The sequence below is a fragment of the Pezoporus wallicus genome, unplaced genomic scaffold (genome assembly GCF_028554395.1).
Source record: "Pezoporus wallicus isolate ANWC-B61680 ecotype Strahan unplaced genomic scaffold, APGP_CSIRO_Pwel_v1 contig_8341, whole genome shotgun sequence".
Classification (NCBI taxonomy): Eukaryota; Metazoa; Chordata; class Aves; order Psittaciformes; family Psittacidae; genus Pezoporus; species Pezoporus wallicus.
In genome coordinates, this window is record NW_026638083.1 from 577,244 (window position 1) to 602,043 (window position 24,800).

Here is a 24,800-nt window from a genome sequence, read left to right on the forward strand (position 1 = left end):
TTTTAGCTATGGATAAATTAATTGCTACCATGAATGGTTTAAATCCTTCTTATTCAGGGGGGGATAAATCCTGCAGAGGTAAGAAGGAACTCCGCCAAAGCCTTCAGCTGGTTGGAGGACTCACACTGTAGAAGCTGTGGACAGTCAAACTGTGGAAGGTAAATGAGAAGGGTTTGGCAGCGGCAGAATGAAGACTGGACATAAGCAGGAGGGTATAAACTGTGTGGCAGGAAGATGATCTACCCTTCATTAAAGTAAATGAGCCTATTGTCGGCAGTTCATGATGTGCTCTGGGGAAGAACCTGGGTTAAAAAGATGGAAAGAAAAGGGGAAAAAACCCTGAAAATACCTAGGCTTATCTCTTCACACTATAGTTGATGTTATGACCCTTTCCAATGGCAACTGAGATCAGATTTCATTTTAAGGAACAGCAGCAGAGCTGTGTCATTAGTCCTGGCTTCCTGAAGTAAACAAAAAATAAATGAAAAATTCATTAATCCTGTACTTGCAATTAAACTCTCTCCTTCCAAGCAGTATTAAGTCACTGTGAAGACCATAAGCACGTACACATGGAACTTCCTTTAGTCACTTGGATATCTCTGCTATCATCGTGCCTCAATATGAAGCCTGACTCTTATTTGATTTGTGGTTTTTTATTCCTTTTGCTTTAGATGAAGATTATTATCTTCTGTCTAAGCTTTAGTCTTTACATTCCAACAAACAAGAAATAACTGTTACAGGAAAGTGCTCTAAATATGCTGGGTTTTTTAACAGCGAGGAAGAGAACATAGTTTGGAAACTGCAATATTCTGGAGGCACTTTCTCCATCCATTATATATTTCCTAAATTGACTTTTGCTTCCCGGGCAGGCATTCAGCTTCTTCATTAGTATAACGATCCTTACTCTTCTCTTCCCAAACTTTGATAATTTGAACGAAAAATAAGTTTTACACAATGTAGCAATTAATAGCGTCAATACATTTTGCATTTCGATTGCCTTACAGTAATGCTTACATCACTTACAGCAATGCTATCCCTGTCTACTGTGGATCAAAATGTTCAGCATTCTTTAACTCAAATATCCTTTCTCTTTGCTTGACAAGAACCATCCTGTGTGCTGTTGAGTACCAAGATGACTTGCAAGTTTTTCTAGTGTGTAATCCCCTTTTATATTCTGTATTATGTACGTACTCAAAGACAAAATATCTGCATTCTCCTAAATAAACTAGGTAAAATGTATTTCAAAAAGCTTCTTGAGTCAAAAAGTAGCAAATCATTGTATGTATTTTCCATAGTTGTATAGTTTCATTATATTCTCATTCTAAGTTACTCTTCAGTCTCTTTCATATTTAAAAAATGAACTACACACCTATCATGCAAAATGTAAAGAAGTATGTTCAACTAGTTCAAATTAGATACACAGTAAAAATACACTTCCAAAGAAATATCATTTCCATTTTTGTTCATGTTTTTAACAGAATTCCAGACTAATACATCAAATGTGGAACTGTACAAGTATGTGAAGAAACATTAGGATTGCAGTAGTAAAAAAATGTACAGCATTCAAAACCAACAAGCTCTAAACAACCAAACAATACCACAGGATTGAAACAGTCATGGGGATAACATAGGTCATCGGAGCCAGAGAGTGAATCCTAATGCACCTACATAAAGACCCTACATAGAATATTGTCTCTTATTTATATGCAAAATCCCTGATTTGATTAAACCAGACAATTTCTCTAATTGTCTCTTATAGGTTTTAGATAAGATTAACACCAGAGTATTCCCCTTCATAAACGTCAGTTATTTGAAAAGGCAATATTGAGAATTGATTTGAAAGGTATTTCCATCCGTGAGGATTCAGGTAGTTAAAACACAAGATCACAAATAATAGCACTGCAGTTTTAAAGAACATTTCAGTTGTTATCCGCTACATTTGCCGTAACACTTAGGAATTCAGGATTCATTTCTTTTGGAAACCGTTGACAACTTAATACACAGGTTTTTTAATTATGGGCTGTATCCATTTAACAGTGGACCAACATTGCCTTTTACATCAAGAAAAGATCCAGCTAAGCATGTAAAAAAATATAAAGTCTCCAAGGTAATCGACAGTGAACGAAACATTACATACAGCAGAATCTCAGTGTCCGAGTATCTCTGAAAGGCGCATACGTAGTCTTTTACAGTCCACTAACCAGCACAGTTTCCTTATTAGACATTTATCTTATGAGGAAAAATGTCTTGGACAAACCTGTAACAGTTATTAATTCAACCCAAATTATCCTTTTTCATGGTGCATCATTGTGCATAAACTTAATGAACTACGCCAAGTCTATTGGTTTAAGTGACCAGAACATAATCCTTTCCACACATCTTAGTTGGTTAGGATTTTTTGAGGACTATCTTGCTTTTCAGATAACTCACCTGTGGGTTTTTTTTTTAAGATGAAGTGTGAAGGTTAATAAATGGCCTAATTATGCCAGCATTTCTATCCCACAGTGCTCATGCTCTGTGATCTCTCACTGATCTCGATAGGAATTTGGTGTGCACAAGAATGGCAAATTTTCAGCTGAGAAAGCTGAATAAACGTAGAGCTTTTTAAACCAAAACATTGTGACCAACGAGTCTGGTCTACTGAATCGTCTTTGATGCACTGAAGAGGGCAAAGAACACGAATCTTGGCACCTATGTTGCTGTTTATTTGCATTAATCTTTTTGCAATTTTGTTCCAATGGGAATGATGGATTAGTTTTAGAGAGCCAGACACATACAAGCAAACGTCTGACTGAAATCCACTGATCATAACAGGTTTGAAAAGGAATAACCATATGCATCTTATGTACCACTCAAAATCTATAAAACTACTGGGCAAACAGCATGGTGTATACTCATTCTTGTACATATTCAAACTTTGCTGAGGTATTTCTTTAATTACAGAAAAGCATCTTTAAAAACAATAGAAAAAAACCTCAAAATATGAGTTATATTCTGCACAGATTTGGGGGGAAGAAGGAGTTCAATGGTATTGAAAGGTCCTTAATCATTAAAGGAATAACCACTTTCATTAGTATCCTTCATGTCATATTTTTCCTTGTTTTTTTATTCTTTCAAAGCATTACAAAAAATGTAAGGCTGTGACTTTATAAAATATAATTTTGCCTCGACTTTGCCCACCAGTGTTGTAAAATAACCTGAAACATTCTGCCTTTTTCCTAGGGAAAACTGTACCCAGTGTCTACCTCATAAGCGGCTGACTGTGGCCACAGAGCTGTTGGGTACCCTCATGCTTGCCTCCCCCATGAAGTGTCTTGCATAAAAGCAAGACTGTTCTCGTAAATGCCAGCTGAAGACAGATTTGTTTCACACAGCAAAATTAAGTATAGATTTTCTGCTTGATTTTTAACATTATCTGGTAAGTTCTACCTGCAACTAACAGTTATTTCTCTAGGCTGAGGATAACTACACTGTTGCACAAGGTGGACTTCTCACCCATATATGGGAACAGGAGGAATGCACACAGCATATTTAGAGTTTATCCTAGGCAGATACTGTGTTTGTAGAGCAGTTTTCTACTCTTTTTAAATACAATCAGCCTATCTTGACTGTGACACTAGTGTTAAATGTAACTGCAGCCATTACAAAGTAGTTTCCATAAGTGGTTTTATTACTGGTTAGATTTTACAAATTCTGGTATTCGAACAGACTTCGACCTTAAAATTCTAAAACAACAAAGCAACCAATGAAAGGCTTAGGACTATTCAAAGTAACAAACTCTTAACATTTTTGCCCTGGTCATAAATATACAGAGAGAAAAAGAGAGAAGTGGACATGGAACCCAAAGAATGTAGATAAAACAGTATATAAGGCACATGGCAGTCTTTGAAAATACAGAAGCTTTAGCCAACTTAAATTAATTGCTGTTTCCCTTGCTCAGTCCACAAAACTGTACAGTTACACAAATGTTGTGTTGCAATAGATCTTCCAAGTTATTCTTCAGTCCATACTCCGCAATACCAGAACACTACATTTCCTTCTGTTTTTTTTTAGGAGAGATCCTAATTGTGGTTAGTCAGTTGCTCAAAGCCTCTATTAAAATACACTTGGAATTTCAGCTAAGAATAATTTCTTTTTTAAAGAAATTATTAAGAAAGAGTCATCAGAAAAGATTCGTAAGAGTCGTCTGTGAAGGACTTCGAGATTCATGAACCTCAAGACTTCCGGGCACTGATGTCAAGACAGATGTCACAGTAGGCATAGTAGGATTAGTCAAGTCCGTTAAAGTAGTGGGAGTGCTGGATGGACTCATGGAGGCATTGGATATTTCTGAGGCAGGACCTGATGGGGTCCCTGCTTGGAGTGTTGAGTCTGAAGTCTTATCCACCCCTGTGTTTTCTTGACGTAAGAGGTTCCGTCTGAATTTGGCTCGAGCATTTTGAAACCAAACCTGAAATAGTTTAATATAACAGGGTAGCATTTAAAGAGCTGCAGCGTTTAAAAAAGCAAAAGCATATTCACAAATTCACCAGTGCTGGAATTGGGGAAGATGTTTTCACTGGTAACATGTTAGAAAAATAGCCCCAGTCATGAGAAATGTCCTCTGCCTGCCTGCAAAGCATTCCTCTTTGTCTCTCCTACAATCCTGTATAAATGGTCTGCCTGGGACAGGAGCGGATTGAGGATGGAGGAGGGGAGTTTTTCTGTGCTTAGAAATTTGGCAGCCTGCACAAATCCTTAATTTCCCTCAATCCCAGAAGTATTTGTCTGGATTGGGCAGATACCGAGCATCAGATGGATATAAAAGAATGAGTTTCGGCACCCTCGTATCTCAAGTCCATCTCCCATCGTAGCAGCAGGCGACACAGACCACAGCACCCTGCCTTTCTGTGGGCTCCGAGCACTCTCCCAGGAACCTTCTCATCCCTCAGTGTCTGCAATGGTCTCACTTCTCTAAAAGGACTGTCCCTCTTTCCTACTCTTCTCTTACTCTTCTTTCTCAAATGCTTCAGCTCCATTCACCTAAGCCAGTCCCCCTTTTCAAATGTTTTCAGTGCTGGAATGATGTCATGAAAAGAAGCTTCAATGGTATTAAAGACCCACGTTGCATTAAAAATCGTCATTTCAGTAGAAATCATATCCACATACAAATTTTTTCCAACATTGCTAGTTCTTCCATTATTTGATTATTATCTAAGAGTGAAGGCCAAAAGCTACGACTTCACCTTTCTCAGTTAAATTTCAGTGTTTAGGTCCAAGATAAAAGCCTTCCACTCTCTGCAGGACTTCTTTAATGATAAAATATCTTTCTGACCTATTTGAAAACAGATAAAATAAAATGGATTTGTGAACTGGCATGAAACCGACATAAAGCAGATCCTTGTGTTCAACCTGATACATGTTGCTACCAGGCAATTTTACTGCTACAAACTAGCTGAAATTTCACTGTTCTTATTTATCAGAAGGCCTCTGTCAATCTTACATTCTTTACAATGGACTCAGTCTTGATGCTACTGTCCTCACTTTGACCTGCCAGAAGGAATAGGACCGAGTCTTTGCATTCCAGATGCAATGAGCCTCATCATCTCTTTATCTGTCAGAGAAAAGAACTGAATGAGTGAAGGGGTCTGCTTCATTGTACGGTATCTCCATCAGATTTCTCTCCTGAGGTCTGTAGAGGGAAACTGAGTGTGTGGAACTCTCAAGACCACACTGACCTGTGCAGAAAGTCTGACTGCGAAACAGCACGGCCCTGCCATGGGATCCGCTTTAAGTCACTGACAGAGGAGTGATATGTAAGTACGAGCAGTCCTGTGAGGTGTTCTCCTTGTGCTCTCTGCGTGCCAGCCATGGGTGGAACTGATGAAGTGGTCTGATCTGGCTTTCCTCTGACTGATTTTCTTCTCATCTGCGGATGCTCCAGCCCCAAATTGCCCCCAGTGAGTACTCCTACTTATTCTCTGGAAAGCTTTCTCCTCCAACCAAGGGTCTTTCAGGTGCACAGCGTCTCCTTTACACTCTATCCAGGGAATGCCGTAAGGAAATAATCCTCAGGCACAAATTCTAGCAATGGCCATGGGAGCTGCATCCATCGGCCATGCATAAATGACATCCCTACAGGTCCTCTTCTCTGAAAGCTTGGTAATTTAAAACAGTATGTTGGCATTCCCTTAGTTAAAACACTTGGTTTAAAGACTACTTATCAGTTTCATATATGACAAGAAAACAAGAATCTCCTAAACTAACATGGATAAAAATAGATTTGTGATTTTAAAACACAGTCCACAGTAAATGGGTAAACCCATTAAAGGCCAGTGATGTGTTTTACGTTAGGCAAAGCCCAATGTGGTATTTTTGCCCGACACCTTCACAACCAGCATCCTCTCCCGTGACTGTTCATTCAGAGCCTTCCACACAGGAAGGGAAGCATGCAAGGGTTCTGAGCAAGGCAGGGAGCCTCGGTGCAGTAGGTGCAGGTGAAGCAAATCTGCTCTGCTTGTTCAAGCCACAAAGTCTCAAGCACCAAGTAGTTAGGAATAGTGGAAAAAAACCCCGCAGTTTGGACATTTGTGGGATATTTTTACCTCTCATTAAGAGATCATTTATATTTGGCCCACAAAGTAATTTGCGTTTGATGTTTCTAATATACCTGCCAGTGATTGTAAAAACAGTAATACATACGGAGGTGAAATGGAAGTTTAAAGCCTGCCACTGTTGATCTGTATGTGTACCACAGTTACATAGTAATCAGAACAGGCAAAACCACTAGTCCAGTTGCATATACACATACTTATGCATAATTTCACACTTCTGCTCATTAAAAATACACATTTCTATAAGCAATAGTCTCAAATACGAGCAACATTTCCATCCCTGTTCCCCAATTTTCTTATTTGAAGTGTGTAAAACTGTAGAAGGCACCATAAGTATTTTACATTGTTCCTAAACATCCAACTCTTCCTTAACCTTAAAAGGGTGATAGATCAAATAGTATTTTTTCTGTTTGTGATTTGAAACATGTAGTATGTAAGGAAAAGTGGGCAAGACTATTAGTGTTTATGCATTCCCCTTTATCTTCCATTAAATATGAAAATCCATGCTCAGATGCCCTTGCCTATGACCATTCATGCTGCTTTCAGGAGCTGCACATATAACATGGTTCTCTCTTTAATAGTGGTGATTCATGTAGACACAGAAAATACTACAGTCTTGTAAGTCTTATTCAAAAATAGAGATTATATGACTACTTTCACTTCCTTCCTTGCTCTTTAAAATTGCCCAATAATAACCACGGAATTATTACTGAAAAGGCATCTAAATATTTAACTGAACTTCTGGGAATACTTTGCCTTATGATAGGGCTAACACAATTATCGCAATAGTGATCTTTGTTACGCATGTATGATATGAAAGACTTTACATTGAAGAATAGTGAAGGAATTAAAACTACTGTTGTCTGAGTTATGGGAATGTGAGCCTGCTGCTCTGCTGCCCCATGTTGTTACCCAGAGCTGTGCACAGCAGCATGCAGGAACTGGCAAGTGAGGGCTGCCCATGCGTAACGGCGGTAGCGCCGTGTGCTCCCGCTCAGGCCCTGCACCTGTAACGGTATTCCAGTAAAGCAAAGAAAGAACAATCCAAACATACATAACTGAAAGAATTGTTCCAGAAGGACTTATCTCACATCAATTACACAATCAGGAATCGGGTCTTCAGTACTGAGGAATAAACAAAATCATTGGGAAGTATTTAGTGGTTTGCTGTCCAAATGTATCATCATAAGGCTGAGCTATTTCAAATCAAAGGGGAAAATATAGACCAAAACTCCTGCTGGAAAGTAAAAGCAGCTGCAAGGCCCACCACTGCTGCTACCACGTTCTGGCTGGCGGGGCTGGATGCTTGTAGCTGGGCAACTCAGCGGCGAGGGGGAATAACATCTACCATAGTTAAAATACTACACTATCTTTTCAGTGATCTGCGTAACTGTCTCCATCAAGTAAAACAGGAATAAAATAACATCTCCATATGACAGGGAAGGACTGGAAATAAACACACAAAGTATTGTACGAGGATTTGGCTACTGCACTGAATGGGATCATCTAATCACCTTAGGTAACTTTAGATTCTTGTTTGTAACACTCCCATTGTTGCAACTGTTATGTATTAGTTGTATGAATAGCTTGTGCTAGAACAAGTATTCACGCAGCTACCTGGAGCCATTTATGTTACTGAATTTTACTAACTAGCAAGTAGAGAAACAAAAAATAACAGATGTTGCACCACAAAGCAAACTATGTTCACTCTTTGCACACACATTCTGACTACTCTGATGTAATTAGTAAACATCCATTCAAAGGGGAAGGATGGGATGTTTTAGGAATAGGAGCTTGGTGCAGTGTGCTAGCCCAAAGAAAATCTTCAGCATAAGGTAGTGCAGGGTACCCATGTGTGACTGTGGAGATCTTTATGCCTGTGGGCTACTGGAAACTCAATTAGCCAAGTCCAAACACATGCAGTAATCTTTGTGGGGTTTTCATAGCAACTGTACTGGGGAGCAATTCAAGAAAGAATAGGCAGTGTACATGATACCCACTGAAAAATAATGCTTTGTGTTCCTAAACTGCTTTTGCCATGGATAATCGCATCCCAGACTCCTGGGAGAGAAGAGGTACATTCCTATAGCCAGCAAACCAGAGCTTCTCAGGGCTACCCACTTCCAACTTCCCTTTCTGAACAAAAGGAAATATCAGTTCCCAAAAGAGGAACATTTGTGCCAGTTAGTTATCTCACAATTACCTGGTCACTTTAGTTATGAATGATAGCTTACAATAATGGGCTGGTGTTCCCCAGTTGCAGTACAGGAGGCATATGAATTAAATTGCAAATATAAAGCTAAATTGGAATGAAAATAAATAAAAGTAGGGGTTAAAACTTTAAATAGTCTTACTGTGATTCTATTGTGGCTACTTACAGAAAGTGGCCTGCATTACAAAGCCACTGAAGGAAATATAATTTATGAAGCAGTATGTTACATTTCTATGCCATTCCACTTCTGGGCATGTGTAGCTAATGACTATAATACAAAGCAAAGACAGAAGTCAGGTCTTCCAGATCTGATATCACAGATCATTAAGAATATGGCTAAATTCTGTGCTCATCTACAAACAAAGTACCCCCATTACATGTTATGTGGGACTGCCTATACAGTAAGGGCACTACAGCTGTCTCTAAATCCCTAGGAACTCTACTACTTGTGTTTAGGAAGTACACTGATTTCAGAACAAGAGAGTTTGTTTCTCCTTATCTGCTGCCTTGCATTTTCTATCAAAATATATTCTATGAAATATGCAAAGACCACAATCCTCCATCAGCTGAACTGGGATCTGAACATACAGAAAATACAGCAGCTTACAAATGTGCCTAATAACAACACAGGGAATGTGGAAGATGCCATACTACTGCCACGTGTGCACGTACGTCTGGGAGTCCATGCGCCTTCGGTGTGTAAGACAGACTAATGCTAATGATGCCTGTTTAGATCAATAGTGTCAGTGAATTACCTTGGGTTCAATAAGTGATACAGACAGAATGCCAACGTTTCTGGCTCTAAAGAATTAACAAGTGACGCTATCTCAGTAACCAACCCCAGGAAGAGTTTTCCCCAGCAAAGAGCAACCCTGAAACTCATATAGGTGAACTTCAGTGTTTGAAAATTTGCCTCTCACAGATTAGAGATAAACCACTTGGGCACAAAGGTTCTAAAATAAAAAAAAAAAAAAAAGCTTGTTTTTTCATGGCCCAAATTAATTTTCAAACAAAAACTCCAAGAGTACAGAGAGTGCTCGTAACAGACAGAAAAACTTCAGTGACACTAGACAAAGTATCACTCTGAGCCATTGTCTTGAATTGCCTCCAGCAGCTGGGTACAACCCTCACCGCCAGCTATTAACCTTCCATCACCCTTCAGCTAAAGGAGCTAAAGGAGTGTTTAACTGTGAAAGTAAAAGTGAAACACAAAAATGATACAAAAAGTTTTGTAAGGGTCTGCCACCAAAAAAAGAGGAACCATTAAGCACCTTAAAACTGCATAATGTGGTATGTTTCATATGGAAACAGAAGCAGTGAAGAAACTGAAAGAGGAACTGAAGCGTAATGGAGGTGTGGAGTCCAATTTTGCAGAGAAGTAAATACATTCTGGAAAGGAAGGAAGAAATAGAGACAGTAACTTAGGAAAAAGGTGGAAGGAAAGAGCCAATAGGTGAAAAGAGAAGAGAGATGGAAGTCAAAGTTGGTGTGGAATGAGGAGAGAGAGCACAAAGATGATCAAGAGAAAGAGACTTTCTAGACACTGATCTCATTTCTTAAGGCACTATGTGAGATTTCTCAGATAATTCAGGTGTGAGTACACCGTAATGGACAGAACAGGTATTACTGAAGGGTCTAAACTCTGAGGGTAAAATAAAGAAGTGTCAAAATAAGCATAGACAAATGCACTAAATTACTTCACCCGTGTGTGTGGATAAAGGAGAGCTGCTGTAAGAGCCACTGTTTCAAGTGTTTGGATGTGCCCTGGCTGTATTGGAGGAATCTGCCACCACTGCAAAGCAGCCTCACAAAAACACCCCAAAAAATCCAGCTATGGAGGATGTAGCCAAGAGGAGTGGTGATGTATGGATTTTCATTAGTAGTTTTTACTGGGAAACCTACAAATCTTTTACTCCTTTTTCTATTGGGTATTAACACTGTAAGGTTCGGAATCTCTCCAGGGAAATCAGTTTTTCCCAATATATTTTGTCTATTGCCCTCCACTTGCCTGTGGATTTATGGGAGCTGCCCATGATGCTTTCCCAGGAGCCTGTCTCTGTGCCTACCTGTCTCTATGAAGCTCACACACTATTTTTCTGCAACTAAGACCTGTTTAAAAATGTCAGCAATAGATCCCAGCATGCCACAGTTCCTGTACGCTCAGATTTGTCTCTAGATGTAATTAGCTGGATAAGTTCCCATTAAAACTGACTTCTTGAATCAGAACTATAAATGAAAATGGAGCTGAATCAACTAATATTCTCACCTTTGCTTCCAGTAATAGTTCAAATGGAATGCATATCCGTGAAGCAAAAGAAATCCAGCTCTCAGAGAAAAAGTACTTTTAAAACGCAGTATCCTTTCATTCTAAGTTACTAAACTGTGAGTTAGTTGTTAAACTATGAGTTAATCTTTAAGAAAACAAATTTATATTCACTTCAATTATGAAAGAAAATATATCCTCCTTGTCCTGATCAAATGAACTCAAACTGCTGACTAAATTCTTATGAAGGTAAACGTTCACAGTAAGTTCTAAATTAAGAGCTCTCTGTATTTACAGTGAACACACTAATTAAAATAATTCACTTTTTCTTACAGCAGACTGGAAGCTAAACATGCACCAGAATTAACTACAGGAGAACAATCTGAGTAGCAAACCTTCCCAACTGCCATTAAAAATTAGACCCCAAGTGAACTGCTTGGGTTCTGAAAAGAAATCACTTTTCTCATACTTTCTAGGATTTACCTGAAGCTTCACAGAAGATATGAACAATTAAGAAAAGCTTGGAAATCAGCAAATCCCATGGCAGTTTAAATATAAAATTGATCTCTTATTTATTTTTCAAGACAAAAGACTGCTTTTCTTACCTGAAGAACTCTTTTGGTCAGGCCGGTTTTCTGAGCTAGCTGTTTCAAGTCCTTGGCATCAGGATTGTGGTTAATAGCAAAGTATGACTTCATTGTCCGCAACTGGTGGTGTTTGAATGATGTCCTCATCCGCTTTGTTTTTTGATTGCTGGGGTATTGCTGGTCTCTATCCAGGTGGTCACCATCGTTTTCATTGCAGCTTAAAGCTTAAGGTAACAAGAGGAAAAAGCAGTAAATACATTGTTTTGTGGCCAACACTGTTTGCAGTCTATCTGAGTGCAGCACTTAAAATAACACACCATGGCATGTATTGTGCTGGTACAAATCCTGCTTGTCTTCCCCTCCATTTCATAGAATCACAGAATCATTTATGTTGGAAAACACCTTCAAGAACATAGAGTCCAACCATTAACCCAGCACTGCCAAGGGCACCACTAAACCGTGACCCTGTGCACCACATGTCTGTATCTTATAAATGCCTCCAGGGATGGTCACTGTTCCAGTGCTTGACAGCCCTTTTGGGGAAGAAATTTTTCCTAATACCCAGTCTAAAGCTCCCCTAATGCAAGTATCACTTATTACTTGGGAGAAGAGACGTCCCTCACCTCACTCCATCCTCCTTTCAGGTAGCTTCCGAGAAGCCTCATTTCTCCAGGCTAAACCCCCCAGACCTTCAGCTGTCTGTGTTCCAAACCCTTCACCAGCTCTGTTGTCCTTCTCTGGACATGCTCCAGCACCTCAATGCCTGTCTTGTAGTGAGGGGCCCAAAACCAAACACAGTATTCAAGGTGTGGCCTCCTCAGTGCCAAGTACAGGCAGATGGACACTGCCCTGGTCACCCTACTGCTGATACAAGCTAGGAAGCTGTTGGCCTTCTTGGCAACCTGCACATATTTCTGGCTCGTATCTCTGCATCTTCTACATTTCCCTTACAATAACCAACCTGAAAGGACCCTGGCCTGCCTCTTTATGGCTTTTAAAATTCAGGTCCATTTCCTTTCTTCTACCCTGCATCTCCACACAGCCTTTCCTCCACTTTCTGCTTGTAGGACAGTAGCTGTCCTCAACCCCATAAAGTGTTCAGTGTACTTTATCATTATAAATTGTATTGAAGTTACAAAGCAAGCTGTACAATACAGTCCACTTAAATCTCAATGGAACAGACCAGTTAAAATTATAATTATTTCCTCCATCAAACTAAACCCTGTAGAGTACAAGAGAGACCATTAAATGAAACACTAGAAAAGAAATAAAGTTTGTGGGTACCAGACAGCAAATTATGACTATAATTTGACTAGCTAAAGGAATAAAGCTGCTAATACAATGTATCACTGCCAAATGAAAAAGATCTTTTTCCTTATTTATGTGTTTGGATTTCCTTTTTAAAATATAACTATTTGCAAATAGTAGTTTGAATGATCAATTCTGTTACAGCCTTTGAAATCATTGAATGACTCCGACAGATACATGTGCAAAAATCAACCGTCAAGCCTGTAAAGAAGGTCTATGAGCAAGAAACACTACAATAATTATCAAGTAGTGTTAAGTGTTGAGTGCCAAGTAAAATAATCTCATAGACCAAAAGTAGTTTATTTTTGCATAGAGTAAACCATAGAAAATCTCTTAAAACAACAGGAAGGACCAAGCTAAAATCCACTAAAAAAAAAAAATCAGGGATATAACTGAAAATTAGCTCTGACAAACTGACATCAATTTGCTTTTCCTGTCTAACATCAATGTAGTTTTAATTGTGAATTATTGGTGAATTCCTTAAACAGAAAAACAGATTTCAGTTGTACTGGTTCCTTACAACTAAGTACATCTCATCATCATGTCTTTATAGTCTCCCTTTAAATTCATGCTTTCCATCAAAGGTTTTCAGCCCTATTGGAAACATGCACACGTTCTGAAAGGCATGCATTAAAAACAGTTTTAAAAATAAATACATAAAAGACATGTACTCATCAGTAAAAATGCACACAGATTCCATAAACAGCAGGTCTGCAGCATGTCCAGGAGCTGCTTTGCAAACTTCAGCTTTTCAAACCCTTCTAGAAACATGCAGCACAGCATAGAGCAAAAATCCAACTCTAAGACCAAAGCCATGCTTGTTTCATAGAGCAAGAAAGTGTCAGAAAGCTCAAACTTTTCTGTGTGTTTCTGTACTCCTATAATTTAAAAAACAGCTTAACCCCCCCTGTGCTGTGCATAGAAATGTGTGTATGTGCGTGTGTGCATGCATCTGTGTACACTTGTATAAATCCTTTCCAGACCTAAGCAGCTCGTGCCAGATTCTAGCAGTAAGAAGTATTTCTGCTTGTTTTCCTGCGGCGTGGAAAGACTGGAAGCACCTGAATTTAAAAGGTGTAAGATGCTTAAAAGGAGATAGTAAAAACGTGGCATTAATGGAGCTGGGTGGAATGCAGCAAAACCTTTCCTGGTTTAAGAACTAGTTGCCAAACTGGGGTCATGGCATGTACTCCAGTCTCCTTCACAGCTCCAATTCCTGATGGAAAGAATACTGGGATGAATAACTGAAACTATATTGCTCATAGCAAATTCTATTATGGAAATGTAAAACCGAGCAGTGCTTGGTTTTAAAATGTACTCACGCAATCTCAGGTATTAGTAATGGAAAAGACCTCTGTGTATTATCTGAAATACTTTCAAACCCTCCCAGAAATAACAAGACAGAGATTTAGGAGGAAATGCATCAAAATATCTGTCTGAAGGATGGAGATCTGTTCATGTTAACATGCAACAAAACAAGACCTAAGGCTGCAAGTAGTGGGATTTTAACCAGTTCTATAAAGAATGAGATACATCCAGGATCCAAGGAAATAAAAGTGATTTAAACCCTCCCAAAATGGAATGAGGGCATCAGCTTTCCATCAAGCCTTGATAGAACAACAAACAAGTTACTCCTTGAATTTCTCATAATTTTACCTCCTCATCTGCCAAATAAAAAGAGTAATAAACCAATAGTAAATAGGCACCATTTTAGACTGGAAAATAGTGTCTTTTCTATGCAGGAAGTTATAGAACAGATTTTGAAAGCACACAAGGGTGCTGCTGCTTGTTGTCTTGTGCAAGTGGTTTACCCCCAGGCATCACCTGGTATGACATAAATATCCCATGTCAGTGCCAATTCCCCTCCTGTAATTTGGTTCTCGTGCCTGGCACCACCTCCAAAAGTCGATTCTATCCGTGCTAATACTATATGTGTCTCCAACAGAGTCGGAAATGCCTATGAGCATTGCAGGCCCAGAGATACAGAACAGGCCAAGGCTGTATGCATGGGGAGGTTTTAAGAGCTGAGGAGTTTCTGCAAAAGTCATCCTGGTGGAAGACTAACACTGCACACACCCCTCATGCAACCCTCTGTTTTTCAGGCACTTCTTTCCTGCGCCTCTGTGGTGTCCCTGCGTATCTCCCAAAGGAACTGTTGCGCTATCCGTACGTAAGGTTTCCATTCAACGGCAGTATCTAAGGGCTCCTGCTGGGGGTTCAGAAACACAATTGATAAAATTCCAGTTGAACAGAGGAATCTTACATTAACTAATGTTTCATTCTTATTTCATGACAAAACAAATTCTGAAGGGCTAAGTCTCTTTTTTGACCCTAAAACATTTCCCAAGGCCCTTGTGCCCTTCCCCGGCCCCACGTGCAGGTCATTGCTCTCCTCGTCTCACCAGCCACCAGCTCTTCCATCCTCCTCCACCAGCATCACGACACAAATGGCCACTCAGCCACAAGATGGTGATGTCCAGGGAGAACATCACTGGAAACTGAGATTAAAACATTGTATTTTGACACCGGTGACCAAAATAGCCTCTGCAGAATACCACATAATACTGCCTCTAAAAACAGTGACAAGAGTGTAAAGCAGGATGTGCTGTTATCCTTGTGACAAACACTGTTTGAAGAAGAAAACTTGGGAGCACTGTTTCAAGCTCATCCCCACATGTTGGGATTTGTGGCGAAGCATGTGCTTAGGAGTTAGTAGGTCACTAAGTAAATGGCACATAGAGAAGATGGGAAAGAGGAATTTCCTCTGGGGGAACTTTTGTTCTTAGTAGTTTGTGTTTGACATGTTACATTACCAAAACCAAAAAAGCAAACTAATCCTGATTCTAGAAGAATGATGAAATGAGACATTTGGTGCATGCATCAGCTCTCCATATTCAGTGGCTGAGGAACATACACCCCTTTCCTTCTGTAATAAGAGACAAGGGGGTGTTTTAACCTCCTGCTGCCTGGAGAGGGAACTTGCGATTAACCAGACCGTGCAGGGGTGCAGCCTGAGTTGTTGTCTGCAGGAGATTTAAAGGACTTCGTGGTACCCGCATTCCTGAAGGGGACAAAAGTAAGACAGAGCCCTCTGAATGGTACCTGAGACAAGAAAAGAGAGAGTCTTTCTCCCTGGTAGAAGGAGAAGACACTTGGAGAAAGCAGATGCCCAAACTCCTTCCCACAACTGAGATCAAAAGGGGTGAAGCTGTGTCGCTTGGAGCAGACAGGGAGATATCCTCGCTGCTCCTGGGGCAGCACTGAAAAGAGGGTGCCTCTGCCAAGCCTTGGGAGTGACAGACACGGAAAGCGCTGCCTCAACCTTGAAATTTCGAGAGTGTTTCTAGGAAAAGGAAGATAAAGCCTGTCCTAAGGAGTGCCTGTCTCCCAGGCTGAGCATCACAAGGCCACGAGAGAGCAGAGCTGGGACTAGAAACCCTCTTTCCCTCCGGCCTTCCCCATACGTCTCGCACAAAGGCGCTGCGTGTCCCGCCGCCTCCCGGAGCTGCTGCAGGCCCGCCCCGGTGCCTCCAGGGACAGAGAGCTGCCCGGGCCGGGGACAAAGGGGCCGGAGCGGGGCCGCGCCGAGCACCGGCGGCGCGGGGGGAGCCGGCCGCGAAGGGCTTTTCCCCTCAATTAAGCCAACTGAATGGCGCTGAATAGCCGGTGCGAGTGCGCGGTAATTCCCTGAGCTCCACGATTAACCCGGGCAGCCCCAGCCGGGCCGGGGGAAGGGGCTGGCTGCAGGGCCGGGGCGGGCTCCTCCCGAGGGACCCCAACTCCACGGCAGCCTCCCCGGGGAGCGGGGTTAGGGTCCCGTTCACCCCTCGCGGAGCTGGCACTGTCCCGGCCCTGACCCCAGCCCCCGGGGAGGGGCCGGATGCACCGCGCCGCGGAGCGGGCAGAGAGAACTCTCATTTCTCGCAGGAAACCGCTGCAAACACCCCTTATTAAGCTGCAACTCCCGTTACTCGCTCTCTATCTGCAGTCACAGGAAAGCTTATTCTAAGCTTTTAGTCCCAGGGGAAAGAAGGAGAGAAAGAGAGAGTCCCTCTCCCAGACTTTCCAGGCTTTTCCCAGTTTTTGTCAGGATAAAATCAGCCCCACACTCTCGTGAAAGCCCGTTTGGAGGCCAGCTCCGGAGGATCCTGTGGGGCGAACCGAGCCAGCGGCCCCCGGGGAGGCAAACCCAGGCCGGAGCCGCGGCCACCCGCTTACTGGAACGCTCCGAGCCTTCCCGCTAGCAACGGAAGGAAATCGTTGTTATTATCGTCCCTGTTTGCACGGATTATGGGTACTTCATCAGCCCATCGTGCCCCAAATTTGTGTCACTTTGGAGGATATTTTAGTGTGTTCATGTTAAAGACAGACTAGATACAAATGAATAAAAAGCAGCCACTGGGGGAGGTTCGGGGTCTAACCACAAAGGGAGTATTCACAATTCTTTACAGGTGCTTCTGTGTTCAGCAAGCTTTCAGCCATTGATTTACTGACCTAAAAAAAGAAAATACCCCATCAAACTCCATTCCAACAAGTGAAAGAAGAAATTATGATCACAGGAACACGCTAAAAAAAAAAAAAAAAAAGACAGAAGAAAGAAAGAAAAAGAAGTCTTTTTGAAGTTTCTGCATCCTTCTAAGCTATTTTCCACTTGTCAGGCTCTATCCACATCTAAAAGCCATCATCCCCGTGCAAACGGGGTCTCGTTTAAGTAGGAGGGGGGTGGGGGGAAGAAAAAAGTGCGTCCCATCCGTGTTGCAGATGAATACTTGCTGCAGTTCACCAAATAATTCCAGCCTCTGCTCTGCCGAAGTTTACGGTTCCCCTTTTCCCACCACCTCTGGGTGTAGGTTTATTTACACACAAACTATTCTACAGGAATTAACCAGCAACAGATCCCCTCAGAGGACAATATTGCGCCTTTCTGGGAAAGGAATTACAAGTTTCATTAAAAAGAAAAACTGTCCCACTTGAGAACGGTTTCCCTCTAAAAGGCACAAAATCGAAAGCTTTGCAATAATTTATTAGTTTGTGAATTTCTGCATCTACAAGCAACCCGGTCGCATTTCCAAGATCAATGGCACTTCTTATCTTTTAAAACAGTCGATTATTGGTTTAGTAAATAGTTAAGTAGATAAATAGTTTAAGCTCAGAAGCCAAAGGTTCCTCAAGGAAGGTCTCGCAAACTCCAGCTCTAAACACAAATGAAAAGACCAAAAAACGGAGGGCAAATATTTTGGAAACGAATTTGAAAGGACGTGGTTAAAAGCGGTTTGTGTGGGACCCAAGGAACGGGAAAGGCTTTCCCGGGTTCTGCTCCCAGCCAGGACAGAGCCGAGATTCGATTTACAGGTCCTTTGAATCTGAACATCTGCCTTGCACAGGGAGACAGTGGAAGGACAATTAAAATTTAATCCCTCCAAAAAGGAGACGCTTCTAGACGGGCAAGATGCGTGTTTTGTGTGCGTTTTAAAACTCAACTGTTACTCGCAAGAACACCACGTACACCTTTCATCAACCTTCACCACTGGGACCACTACTGATTTTTGCACCACTTCCAAATTACTCAGCAATTAGCTAAACCAATAGTAGCCGGCAGTTTTGTTCCCGAGGTGCGTTTCCCTGTTCGAGTTGCGCCCTTTCTCCCTGCCATTTTCAGGGCAAACCGCTCGATTTCGGCGCAATCGCTTCCGGTCCTCGGGCTCTGAACCCCGCATCCCACCCCACCCCGGCTCTGGAGCCCCGGGCGATCACCAGTACAACCCTCCCGGAGTCCCCCTGTGCTCCTCTGGACAAGTGCGGCCGGAGAAGCGGCCATCGGGGCGGCTCAAAACCCGCAGCAAACTTGGCCTTCCCCTAACGCCTTCTCAGAGGGAATTGAAATAAATGCTAAAGGCAAATCCGCGCCCTACGGGACACGTCTGAACTTCAGAGATTTAAAACAAAAAACGCGCTGGGGACGACGGAGAAGCGCAGCCGGTACCGGAGCAACACAACGGAGGCAGCAAACGAGTTCTGCTGGGCGGGCGGGCGAGCGAGCGTGGCCACCGGGGAGTCGGGGTCCGACCTGACGCATACAACTCACACCTCCTCCCCCCCCGCCGCCTGGAGATCTTGTCGCAAAATCAAGATTTAAGAACGTTTTTTTGTCCAAAACCGTCTCCGGGCTGCACACGACGAGCGGCGCTGGCCACAGGCGGCCACAACCGTTCTGGTGGGCAGCTACGGATCAAAAGCAGCGAAAGGATGGGGGGAGTGGGTACGGGGTTTGGAAGGGAGACTGGTCGGATTGCTTTGCCTGCAAAATTACAGTGCTGCGGGGGACGGGGCGGGGGGGGGAGGTTAAACGAGGAAACACAGTGAAAAGTTTGCAGCCCGACGCACAGAGCCCGAGACAGGGCTGTGGCCTTGTTTGCTCCTGTTCTTCTGAGTGCTTGTCCCAGTGGAAGGGTTGTGGGGCTGGGGAGGGGGTGCTGCAGGTGTCCCCACTCTGCCTCGAGTCACATCTGAAGAGCAAACTCCAGACGAACTTGGCATCGTGTGAGCAGCCCCCAGGCTGCTGGAGACACCTGCTGCCGGCCCCCCCATCCAGCACCCCCCCGTCACAGGGAAACAGCCACTTTCTTACTCCCCCCTCCTTTTTCCTCCCAAAACTGAGGTACAGGAGCTCAGGACAAGGGCAGAGTAATTCACCCATCAGCAGCCTTTGAGTGTAGCCACTAAAGAAAATTCACAGCTCTCTGAAGTGCTAACTTACAATCTCTGGTTTCCAGATTTTATTTCAGGCTACACTCCCCCTTCTCCCCCTCCTTAACCAGATGACCTTGCTTCAAGACATTTTATTTCCAGCTGAAGTGAAAAATGCTAACATATTAGCTTCTGTAATTGCAGTTTGACAGCACTTGATCTCAATAATTATGCTGCAGCTAAACTATTATTAACGGTTTAAGCTAAAATAAACGGAAATCCCCCTTTGGAAGTGAACAGAAACAAACCATTGGAATTGTTCAGGAGGAAGACTGGGGTCTCGTACCTGCGTTGTAGGCTGCCAGGTCCGCTCCAGGCCCTGGGCTCTTCCTTTTCCTGGGTCTCCCCTTCTGGACAGTCCCCACGCCGTTGTAGTAAGGCAGTCCCAAAGTGTTGGCAGAGCCCGCTCCCAGTGCCGGGCCCTTCCCAGCGGCTACATCCGAGTGGTTGAAGTGCACCTGGTACTCCCCCTGGATGAGAGTCTCGAAATGGAGGCGGCAGTACACCAGATTGTCCTTCATCCCAAAGTGGTCGCCGGTGGTCAGCATCTTGTTGCAAGTGGTGCAAGTGAAGCAATTTAAGTGATATACCAAATCCCTGGCCCTCATGACCATCTCGGAGGCAGAAATCCCCAGGTGACACCTCGCACATCTCTGCACCGAAAACCTCCTGCAAAACAGAACGGCCAGAGGAGACGGTGAGAGGCGCACCCCTCCCTCCCCCCCTTGTGAGGTCCGCCCGGAGGGCGGCAGAGGGAGAGGGGCTGTGGGGCCTGGGGCAGCGGCACAAAGCCGGGCCGTTTGTGGAGCGGCTTCGCTCCCCGGGCAGTGCCCGGCGGCCGGGCGGGCACCACGGCCAGGACCCCCGGGGGACTCCGTCCCATTTCCTGCCTCGCACCGCAGCTCCTGCCCCTCCCGCTCCCAGCGGAAAAACGCCCAGACCGCCGCCCGCAAATTCCCCCGGGGCCAGGAGCGGCCCCGCGCACAGCCGGGCCCCAGCGGGCGCCACCGCCACCGGGAGAGGAACCGGCTCCTAGGCCGTGCCCGGCCCCACAGAGGGACAAGGGCGGGGAGAATGATCCCTTCCAGGGTGAAGGGCTGCGCTCCGGCCTCGGCCGTCCCCTTCTCTCCGCGGTCCGGGAAAGCTGGGCCGCGGAATCCGGCTCGAAGCCCCCAGGGCCCACCTGCAGGCGTGGGGAGCTGAGGCCGGGCCGTGCCCCCTCCCGAACACGAGGCCCAACCCCACGGTGAGTTTCCCTCTCCAGTGGGAGGTTTTAGGAGCTCACAGCCTACCCCGTAGGGACGGGGAACCCCCCGCGGTCCCTTTAGGATGGGGTCTGCCCAGCGTGGGGGCCCTGAGCAGATCCCTGACATCCGTCATCCTCCCTCTCCCCGTGGCAGCTGAGGGCAGGCTGTACCTGTAGTAATCCTCCTTGCAGTAAATGCTGCCGTCCTTGCTGAAGCAGGTGAGCTCGGACTCCAGGTTGAGTTTGCATTCACAGCACTTCAGGCAGCGCATGTGCCACTGTTTATCCACAGCCAGGAGGTAATAACGGTCGGAGATTTTCCCCCCGCAGCCGGCGCACAGGGCAGCCCTGTCACTGCTGATGGAAGGCATGGTCTGTTGGGGGAAAACAATTACAGACCGTTAGCAAGAGGGACAAACTCCGGTGTGCTGCTGGGCAGCTCCCCCCTTTCCCGGCCGGGGCCGGGCTTCATTCCCCGCAGGGGCTGGCAGGGGAGAGGGGCTCCGCGTCCGGAGCTGGGCCCGGGACCCCCACCTTCCCGGGGGCGGGACAAGGGGACCCCCGGGGGGCTAGAGAGGGCGTCCGGATCCGGCCACGCATCTCTTCCCTTTATTTTTTCTTGGTGGATTTTCCAGTCCCAGAACAAGGAAAGATGCTGTTCAACAACAGGCGCAACAATCACCGAACAGGGCAAATCACGGATAGTTAGTTTTCAAATTTATTGTTACGGCTCTATTGAGAGTGTCTGCGCTGTTACTGCTCTGTGCGTGCGTGTCTGCGGAGCGTGTCCGTGTGTGGTGCAAACTCCGAGTGAATGACGACTAGGCGCGGGGCCGGCTCCAAACGACCGGTGCCCGATCTGTGCCCCGGGGATCGGTGAGCACAGCCGTGGAGGAGACGAGCGGCACTGACCCGGGTGCAGAACGGTGGAGCGGGAAAACGAAATAGAGGGAAAGGTGTAGGAAAGAAAGCAAGGGGGGGGGGGGGGGGGGATAAAAATCAACAGAGCACTTTAGATTATGCCGGGATAAACTTGGAAGCAATAAAACTAAATGTAACCCCTATATAATTTAATAGTTTAGTGTCAAATCGCAATCCAACCGAAACCTTGCAAAAAAACAAATACATACATATTCTCTGTCGACTTCTAAAAAAAAAAAGTATCTGGTGCCAGTTAAGGACGCTGATTTCGTTTAGCGGGCACCTCAGGGCAGAGCTGGGGCTCAGAGCAGAGCTCTCTGCTGCCCACCGCGTCCCAAATGCCCCTTCCCGCCCCGCACCATCCGGGCTTGGCCTCGTGCAAGGGGACCTGAGCCATTCCTGCACAGCTGCGACAAACATGCGTTTGTTTTGATGCAGGCCAGGGGCAGAAGTTGCTTGTTTACTTCTACCTCCTCCCGAGCCCGAACGGGCAGAGCTAACGGGGCAGAGCCGAAGGGACCCGAAGGTGGTTTGTCTGCCGGCGCTGGAGCGGTATCAGCCTCCGGCCCCGCGGGAACCCCGCATCCCATCGCTGCCAGGGCTGCGGGTATAGAGAACCGCGGCTCTCCCCACCACAGCTTCTCTCCCGAAGGCACTGACCGAGGTCTGCTTGGGGATCCGTTTAGAACCAAAGCAGTTTCCACTTTAAACAAAATACAGTTTTCTGCTTTGCTTTTCCGGTAACAAAAAAATATTCTGAGATCCAGAAATGGTATTTAAGGAGCCAGTATTCCATCCCTCTATTTGTTACATACACATGTGTATGCATACACATTATATATAGATATATAAGGGTATATATTCCAGGAAAAATAATTATTGCTTAATTGTATGGAGAAATATTAACTTTCCCACAGAAAACCAAAACCGTTTAGATTAGAAATCATGTTCCACCCCTACAGCATAAAGGCTGATTTCCAGCCACTATTTCGGGTTTAAATATTCTGTCACCATTAAGTAAATTTCTACGTAGCATTAAGAGAAATAACACATACTGATGAAGTTCTAAAACCCGAGGACAGATAATCTTTCTTGCATGTGCCCGTATCAGCTCAGAGGACACCATTTAACCAAAGTAAGGGATTATTTCACTTCAGAATTATAATTTCTTAATTACAAAAAAATGTTGCCTCAGTTAACAAACTCCAGAAATCTCTTCCACTTTGCCAGCTTAACGCTGGTTAGAAGGATGCATCTTTTGCTTATCTAAATCTATTAATACACAAGCACTAAGCATCAGCAGGCACAACATAAAAAGTGGTAAAGTTATAACGATTTGCATATATCCGCCTCCCTGAACCATATCTTCCAGTTCTGCTCGCCAGGGCTGCAAACCCACCGTGCATATATATTAAAATTATTTTTTAAAATCGTAATTTAAAGGCACTCCAGCTTATTTTATATAGATATAAAGGCTATAAAGACTCCCTCAGCGTAGACATCCTACCTGAAAAATAACACGGAATTGGATTCTTTGGTGTTTGTGTTTCCATTCTGCAGACAAAAAAATCACTGTGCCAAAGCGTTATCTGTATAAAAGCATTCTTTGCCTCTTCCCCAAAACTTTGGAAGGCCGGACAGGCTGGGGGAAGGGAAGGAGTTCTTGGACGCTACCAAAAGGCTGGTCCCACTTTCTGTTTTCTCGCAAGAGCAATACCGTTCCTTTCACCCGAGCGTTACTATTACTATGCATATTATTAATAATTAACAGTTTCATGCCTTTCCCCACGGTTTTATGTAATCTTTTGGGGTACCTTTTTGCTTAATTTTCTTCTGGTTTAGCATTTTGCATAGGTTTCCCCCCGATCTGTTATTTCGAGACAGAAGCTGTATCTCTGAGGGGTTATTATGTTTAGGGGTGGAAGGGCTTCCCTTCCCCTCGCTTCCTACCGTTTCGGTCTCTCCCCTGTCTATAGCCGAGCTGATGGCCGGTGCTTCGCTCTTGGTTCTCCGATCCATCTCGTCGATGACCCCGTGCATTTCCGAGCCGGACAGACTGTGGAAAAGCATCGCTGAGGAAGCAGAGGAGGAGGCCCCGAGTTGCTGCTGCTGCTGACAGTTGTCGGGGTCCCTGCAGGAGCCCAGAACTTGCATTAACCGAAGCCCTCCCCCATGCATCTAGCACGGTCGCCCCGTCTCTCCTCAAGACACCGGGCTTTCCACCCCGGCGCAAGTCTCCGGAGCGCAGGGCAGGCACGAATCCGAGGTTTCAAGGGGATGGGGCGCAGAAAAGGCGGGCAGAGGGGATGAGGGAGAGGGGATAACTGGTGGTGTAAGCTTCGGGGCTCGGGTCTAGTCTGTTGCGCGGCCCCGGCACATCCCTCTAGGAGGCTTCTTCAGTGCAGGGCTCATGGCCCCAGGTGCAGTCCCAGGCTTTATGCTGTGGCCCAGCTGGCAGCAAGCTGGGAAGGTTTACGGTTGGGAGGGATTAATAAATAATAGAAATATAAAAAAAATAAACCATCTTCGGTGAGAAATAAATAATAATAATAATTGAAAGAATAAAAAGAACAACGACAAGCCCCCTACATCGTACTGTGCGAAATTTCGGGGTGGAAAGCGAGGGAGAGGGAAGCTGCAGCAGGCGGAGAGCGGGCTGGTGCTGCAGGGAGGATGGGGCGGATGCCCACCGTACGCACTCACAGTCCAGAGGGCTGGCAGCGGCGGCAGCTCGGGGGCAAAGTTTGCTCCTTCCCCCGCTCCTCCCCCAGCCCGCGGGAGCTCATTGGGAAAAGAAAGAGCCAAGGGGGAAGGAGGAAGAGTTGGACGGGCACCAGGTGGGACGGGCGCTCGGCGGCCCCTCTCCCCGTGACGCGGCGAGGCCCGCGGGGCCCGGGGCGGCTGCCGGCGGGGCGGGGCGTGG

General features: G+C 44.7%; 1 protein-coding gene across 1 annotated transcript; it reads right to left on the reverse strand.

The window, feature by feature from the left end:
• Positions 1 to 1,266: 1,266 nt before the first annotated feature.
• LHX2 (LIM homeobox 2) lies at positions 1,267 to 24,750 on the reverse strand. The gene is made up of 5 exons (XM_057408990.1): positions 23,828 to 24,750; positions 21,128 to 21,330; positions 19,997 to 20,379; positions 11,674 to 11,879; positions 1,267 to 4,450 (listed from the first exon to the last, which is right to left on the reverse strand). The coding sequence occupies exons 1-5, from the start codon at positions 24,053 to 24,055 to the stop codon at positions 4,163 to 4,165; spliced, it is 1,308 nt and encodes a 435-aa protein (XP_057264973.1). The 5' UTR covers positions 24,056 to 24,750; the 3' UTR covers positions 1,267 to 4,162.
• Positions 24,751 to 24,800: the final 50 nt, after the last annotated feature.